General features: G+C 40.6%; 1 protein-coding gene across 4 annotated transcripts in view; it reads right to left on the bottom strand.

Annotated features, from left to right (window-relative positions):
• plpp4 (phospholipid phosphatase 4) overlaps window positions 1–5,690 on the bottom strand; it is a 211,934-nt gene extending 206,244 nt beyond the window's left edge. For 3 of the 4 annotated variants that reach the window (XM_048609022.1, XM_048609024.1, XM_048609023.1), the window contains exons 1-2: window positions 5,417–5,690; window positions 4,802–4,861 (exon numbers count right to left, since the gene is read on the bottom strand). In XM_048609022.1, coding sequence (XP_048464979.1) covers window positions 4,802–4,861; window positions 5,417–5,508 — 152 coding nt within the window. In that variant the 5' untranslated portion in view covers window positions 5,509–5,690. The remainder of the gene's footprint in view (window positions 1–4,801; window positions 4,862–5,416) is intronic. The other variant, XM_020520378.2, reaches the window with a different exon arrangement.
• Window positions 5,691–7,195: the final 1,505 nt, after the last annotated feature.

The following is a 7,195-nucleotide window of genomic DNA, read 5'->3' as shown; positions in this document are numbered from 1 at the left end:
CCCCTCCCCAACTCCCCACCTACACTCACCTTTACTGGCTCCATCCCTGCCTCTTCAACCTGTCTGTTTCCTCTCCACCTATCCTCTCCTCTATCCATCTTCTATCCGCCTCCCCCTCTCTCCCTATTTATTTCAGAACCCCCTTCCCCTCCCCCTTTTCTGATGAAGGGTCTAGGCCCGAAACGTCAGCCTTTCTGCTCCTATGATGCTGCTTGGCCTGCTGTGTTCATCCAGCTCTGCACCTTGTTATCTCTTATATTTTAACTGTGTGTTTAAAAAATTTGCATTTGTATCATAAGTAAATGGTTTGGTTTATTCTATATTATATTGATTTCTTTCACAACATCAAATTTTATTATTAAAACAAAAATCAGCAGCATTGTGTGCCTATGTTTCAGCAAGAATCTGCTTTGTTAAAATTGAAACAAATCAAAATTAAGTCGATCAAGCTAGGTTCCTGTCTGGGATCTGACTTGTCTGGTAATAACTCCAGCTGGGATCATAACATTATCTTTGATGGTTAAGGAGATAGACCAATGGGCATAACATTCTTGAAATCCCAGATAAGACATAAAATGGCACCATTATCACTGATGATCCAGCACTTTATATTGAAAATATTCAGTGATCTGAATGGTGACAGAAAAAGATTACCTAAACGTCATTCAGCCAGACACATTCTGCAGAACTATCTGGCCCTATATATGTCAAATGTTTTGGTAACAGTAACATAAGCTGGTAAAACCATTTTAGTATACTACAATATTTTTACATTTAATCTTTTAAAAATTTATATTCAGTTTCCCAGGAAATAAATGTTCTAAGCAGAACACTAAAATACATGTCAGAAGATTAGCACAGATGCAAAAGCCATAAAGTTTGATACAACATTCTTAAATCAATCTTCATTTGCTATTCTCCTAGTTAAGTAATTTTATCTCATGTGCAATATGCTTCCAATATTAACACGTGATGCCATGGATTGATGATCAGGCCAAGTGTACACTTCCTTTAAATTGGCTTTAATGATTAAAAAAATGTAAAAGAAAGGAGAACGATTCTTGTGTTGGATGTTAGAAACCTACCATGAGTAAGTATAGTTTTTAAATTTTAAAGTTATTTCACAAATAGTTTATTAATGAATTGGAGCTGAAACAATTTAGCACAGTTGCCTGCTTGACATCCTGCACAATGTGTCCCTGCATTCGAAACATTCTACTCAACCAAATCTTGTTAATTTGAAGTTGCTGAATTTAAAGTTTAAAATATGCAAAAATACACTGCACTAATTTATTAGAATTGCTATATTTAAACCACTTCATAATTTACATTTTTATGAACAAAAGCACGATCATACTGCATGGATTACTGCATGAAAAAATTCTCACAAAGAAACAAACATGAAAATTGCATTTTCCATTTTGAAATCTTTTTTTCTTTACTTTTTACATTGAATGTTCCATCACTATTTGATGTGCCATGATGCACAGCCATATTTAATATTAAAACACTGCCATTGCACCTTTATGGTGCATTGCATTTTCCTGCGCTTCACTGACCATAGCAAAGCAGTATTCAGTTTATCTGGGCAAATAGTCGAACGTCCAGGAGCTATTTCTCTCTTTTGAGAAAGCAGTGACTTAAATAGGGTTGAATTCTCTTCTGAAAACACAAAATAATCAATGTCAAGTTGAAAAATATCAATTCTATATATGTCATTTTTTTCTCTTAACAATTAAGTTCATTTGCAAAGTATATTGTGAATAACCTCTGTAAATAATGCAAAATGTGTATTCCTTGTAAATCTTTGGCCTATTTATTTGTTGGCACCTTAGTTCATATCTTCGTATAGAATGCCCTTCTTCTCTCATGGTTCATTCATTTGAACTATAGTTCTATGCTTGGATGATACAAACACTACCTGAATCCCTGTATCAGCAACCAAATAAGTAAATATTTCTGAAGAAGGGTCTAGGCCCGAAACGTCAGCCTTCCTGCTCCTCTGATGCTGCTTGGCCTGCTGTGTTCATCCAGCTCTACACCTTGTTATCTAAGTAATTACGAATGATGATTTAACATGAATTGGAAAATTGAATATGAAATCTAATTATAAAAGTGAGAATTACAAATCTTAATTTCAAGCAATGAATGTTTGAATCATGTTAAATATTGGGAATTTTAACAAGATATTTCATTGCTGGCTAACTTGTGTTTATGACTTGTGGTTGCTTCAATCTGGCCAAATAGGAATGGGGCCGGGGGGGGGAAATATATGGGAAACAATGTTTACCGTTGTCAAAAAATTGAAATGTTGCTTTTCCAGAACTTTGGAGTAGAGTACATTTTGCCAGCAATATTACAACTGGCACAGACATGAATTTATGTCTAACATTCTGAAAGCACTGCGCTTCACTTAAGATCTTAAAAGTCTGTACTGTACTTCGAGGGGTGGTGAATTAAGCTTATACAAGGATGATAAAAATAACTACAAATTAGTAATTAATTTTCAGCAATTAGTAATCAACTTCCAGCAAATAGTAAACTTCCACCTCCTTCTACCTAAACCTGCATTCTCACAGCCACAGGACATCCCATCCAAGCCAATGTTCTTAAGTGTGGTAACTCTTATGAAGAAAATAAAATGCCATCATTAATTTAAGCACACAAGGTTCTATAAAAGCCAATGAGATAATTATCAGGCACCTATAACTGGCCCAAGTTTATCTTTGTGTAAGTGCATTGGTTTTAAACAGATTGAAGTTAGGCCCAAATTCTTTTGGTAACATAGTAATAACAGTTGAGAGATGAAGATTGACAGGTCACTAGAAGAGCACCCACCCCTGCACCCAGGGCTGAAGATAAATCCTTACTTTAATGTTCCTTATGAAAGCTGACACCACCAACAATGCAGCACTCTGTTGGAACTGTACTGAAGTGTCAGCCAAGATTATGTGCTCAAGTATGTGGAGAGAACCTTAAACTGATGACCTCTGACTTAAAGACAAGAATGTTATTACTGAGCCATGGGTTGCCCTAAAACCTACTAAGTGCTGCAGTACCTCACCATCAAACCACACTTGTTTATTCTGGGATTATACAAAGGTATTAGTTGCCAGATGCAAACTGATTTCCAACTACTACAGATTTTATTTATAATCAGTAAAGTTGACTATAGTTTTTTTCACTCATTTGTGCAACTCAAGTAACTATTTATTACAAGTGTGCAGATACAAGTGGGGCTCAGGGACAATGTTTTGAGTACTTATGCATCCTCTTCCGCAAGTGTAATTATTTTACAAAGGATCTGTTTCAGTCAAACAAACCTTTTGAGATTATAGTTACATATACAGAATCGTAATGCAGTAATGTAGAACAATACTCTATTGTTGAGGCCATTTTGAAACGAAAGACAATATTCAGCAGTACCTATACAAAGTTTTAAGTTTTTTGGCATGCTGAATCATAAAGACAAATCTTAATTTTCTCCTGGTTTCAAGTTACATGTGACTTCACATAATTAAATATATAAATAGGTGAGGACATTAAGGTTTTGTGATATGAAAAAGTATTTTTCTGGAATAAATATTGGTAAAAGTCAGAATACTTTGCAGGTTGCAAAGGGAGTAGGAACCAAAATAGTTAATGTGAGAAAATATATGGGTATGGTGTTGAAACAATTGAATCTAATGCAAAAAAATAGGTGCTGGTGCATACAGAAGCACTCAAATCCAGAAGATTTCAGGGCGGGGTGGTGTGGTGAAGGACCAAAATGCATTTTGAGCTGGTGGCATGTCATGTTCAAGCACCCAAAACTAATGTGGAAAGGTGGCGCAGTGTGCCGAGGCACACAAACTTAATGTGAAAGGGTGGTGCAGCAATATGAAGCTCTTACAACCAAAAGGTGAAACAGTTGTGCTGCATGCTAAAGCAGCCAGATCTAAACTAGAGCGGTGTGCTGAAGGTCTGGTGCTCAGGTGAAGTTTTCACATCTAGAAGGAAGGGGTGGAAATGTACTGAAAACCTCAAATATATAAATAAGCTTTCATATTTCACTGTATAGAATACCCCGCACCAATAACAGATTATCCCCAATAGGAGGCACCACACCAGTATTAAAGTACATTTTTCATCTCCTCATACAATCGTTTTTCTTCTGCAAATCAGAGCACCGTGCGCTTATTTTCCTGGGGGATGCTTCACGGCGACATTGGACATCTGCAAACTGCAGCTGCACTAATTGAATTCTACTTTATACCTGCTGAGGGAGTAGCACTGCTAAACATTAAACGCATTAGATGAATAATTTGCTGAAACACAAAAGACTAAGTGCAAAAAAAACCCATTCTATTCGAGACAATTCCCCACTCAAGGAGTTCGAAATTAGTTTAACTGAACGGTTTGGGCAGAACAAAAATGAAAACATTTTACTTTGCAGGTAATTTGCATGAATAATAACACTAATTGTCTTTATTTAATTTCGTATTTAGTTTGATTGAATTTCGGCTGCTGATCAACAGATGTGTTGCAGCACGCATCACACTTACTGGCAGATACATAACAAATTACACCCTCCAACGCTGTCAATGGAACACATTAATCACCCTGGGGAAAGCCTCGCTCCTGCCCTTAGGAGTCTCACACATTACAACTTACTCAATGTCCAAGAGAAACGGTGGCAGTTTATTTCTTTAGTAACCTGCAAGTGAATATTGCTGGAAGTCAGCTGTGTACCTGTGTAAAAGATGGTGGCTTAAAACTGACAGGATAAACCGGAGGAACAGATATTAACAATCATACTTACCAAGTAATACGGGCTTTAGTCAGAGAGCAACAGAATCCGGTCACCAGACAGGATTGGCTTCTGTTTCAAAAGATACTTCTTTTAACAAAAATGTATGCGACTGGAGCTGAAGGAAATGCAAACCAGGACGGTAGATTGCTTCAGCACGCTTTGAATAACTGCAGCTGCTATAGTCTGTCTCGCAGTTTTATAGGGGGTTGGTGAAGGATATCCTGCAGTAGACACTGACTCACTTCCAGCCGTGGATTTTAAACTGGTTAGACTTCAAGGTGCAGACATAGTGTGGGAAAGGACGAGGAAGGTGCAGAAAGTGTGGTTAAAGAGATTCCTAAGAAATGATACAGGAAGAGGGGAAGGAGAAAGGGAATTAATTGGAGAGGGGAAGGGGATGGGGGTGTGGTGACTGTGGGAAGAAACAAAAGTAGAAACCGCCACAACCACTGACATCTAGAAAACAATATATAGAAAACAATAAAAAGAGAAGGCAATGGCCAGAACACAAGGGGCAAGAGGATACTATGAAATTCCTATTTACACAGGTTGGAAATGGAAATGGTGACAAATTGAGTTTGCTTTAAAGATAAGCCAAGCTGAATAGAAGACAGATCTACTTACACAAAAACTCCAAAGAGGAAAACTCTCATGCCGACCTCTATGGCCAGATCCCACATGTTCTTTCTCTGTGGTTCCTTAGGGGACAACTGCATGACTTGAACTGGCGATTACTTTTGTTGGTTAAAAAAAAAAAAAAATTGGGGGGGGGGGGGTCTATCTCTCCAAGAAAACAAGGAGTTGGTTATATGGAAATGAGCTGCGGTGGTTTCTCCGCTGTCCCCAGTTCTCACGGTTTGCTGGACTGGGTAAGAACTGAGGCAGTGGGCTGGGGAACACCCTCAGCGGTAAACTGAGCATCTCCCAGCGCTGAATTACTGCTGCTCCTCCAGCCGCTCACATCCCCAGCACGTTGGTGTACGCCAGCGATCAGGTGAGTCTCCGGAGGAGGAGCGATAGCTACTTTCACCGCTCTGTGTGTGAGACAACACTCAGATCAAGGTGGTGTTCCTGCTCCCTCTGTGTATCTTCTCCTTCCTGGAAAAGCAGAGCGGGAGGAGGATGCGGCTGCTTCAAGGCACGAACACCCCTCCCTCGCTCCCATCTCTTCTCCACTCCCTCCCTCCCCTCATCCTTTCTCCCCTCCCTCTCTCCCATCTCTTCTTCTCCCCATCTCTTCTCCCCCTTTCTTAACCCCTCTTCTGCCCCCCTCTTCTCCCATCTCTTCTCCCCTCCTCTCTCCCATCTCTTCTCCCCTCCCTTTCTCCATTCTCTTCTTCTCTCCATCTCTCCCATCTCTTCTCCATCTCATCCCCCCCTTTCTTCTCACCTCCTCTCTCCCATCTCCTCCCCTCCTCTCCCATCTCTTCTCCTCTCCCTCTCTGTCAGACAAGTGCACACCACTAGCTCCCTCTCTCTCCATCACTTCTCAACACCTCGCTGCCAGCGCCTCTACCCCCGACCGAGTAAGTGAGTGATCCTTAAAGCCACAGCGCTGAAAATCCGCAGCCGCCCATGTCCGCAGACTACTTTGTTTTCTTTTTGAAAATCAGGGTTTATTTCTGCAGAGGACGAGGAGTTCTTCCAGGCGAGAATTCACCCGGGAAATGATTCACCGCTTATGTAGCTTTCGGTGGTTTCAGATTCTGACCGTGCTGGCCAGCAAATCATAGAATCCCTGCAGTGTGGAAGCAGTCCATTCGGCCCATCGAGTCCACACCGACCCTCCCAAAGGCATCCTACCCAGACCGTGTCCCCTACCCTAACCCTGTAAAACCACATTTCCCATGGCTAATCCATCCAGCCTGCACATCCTTGGACACTATGGCAGTTTAGCGTGGCCAATCCACCTAACCTGCACATCTTCGGACTGTGGGAGGAAACCAGAGCACCTGGAGGAAACCCACACAGAAACAGGGAGAATGTGCAAACTCCACACAGACAGTCACCCAAGGGTAGAATTGAAGGCAGTCCCTGGCACTGTGAGGCAGCAGTGCTAACCAATGAGCCACCATGCTGCCCAGGTCTGAGACTTGAAGCTGGACCTTCTGGTCCATTGGCAGGGTCACTATCACTGTTACCTCAAGAGTCCTTTTAACTCAGCTTTTGTTATTTTGAACCAATCTGTTCCCAAATATTATGTCACACCTTTGGAGTAGGTGAGTTTCGAACAACACTCCCTCATGAGGCAGCGACTTCCGAAAATGAAACAATGAAGAAATGAGAAATTTACAAATGGATATGGATAGGTGAATGAGCCAGAATTTGGCAGGAGTTTAACGTGGATAAGTGTGAGGTTATCCACTTTAGTCGGAGGAATAGAAAGGCAATGTAATATCTAAA

The sequence above is a fragment of the Rhincodon typus genome, chromosome 20 (assembly GCF_021869965.1).
Source record: "Rhincodon typus isolate 14 chromosome 20, sRhiTyp1.1, whole genome shotgun sequence".
Classification (NCBI taxonomy): Eukaryota; Metazoa; Chordata; class Chondrichthyes; order Orectolobiformes; family Rhincodontidae; genus Rhincodon; species Rhincodon typus.
The sequence above is the reverse complement of the archived record's forward strand: the minus strand, read 5'-3'. Positions and strand labels throughout refer to the sequence as shown.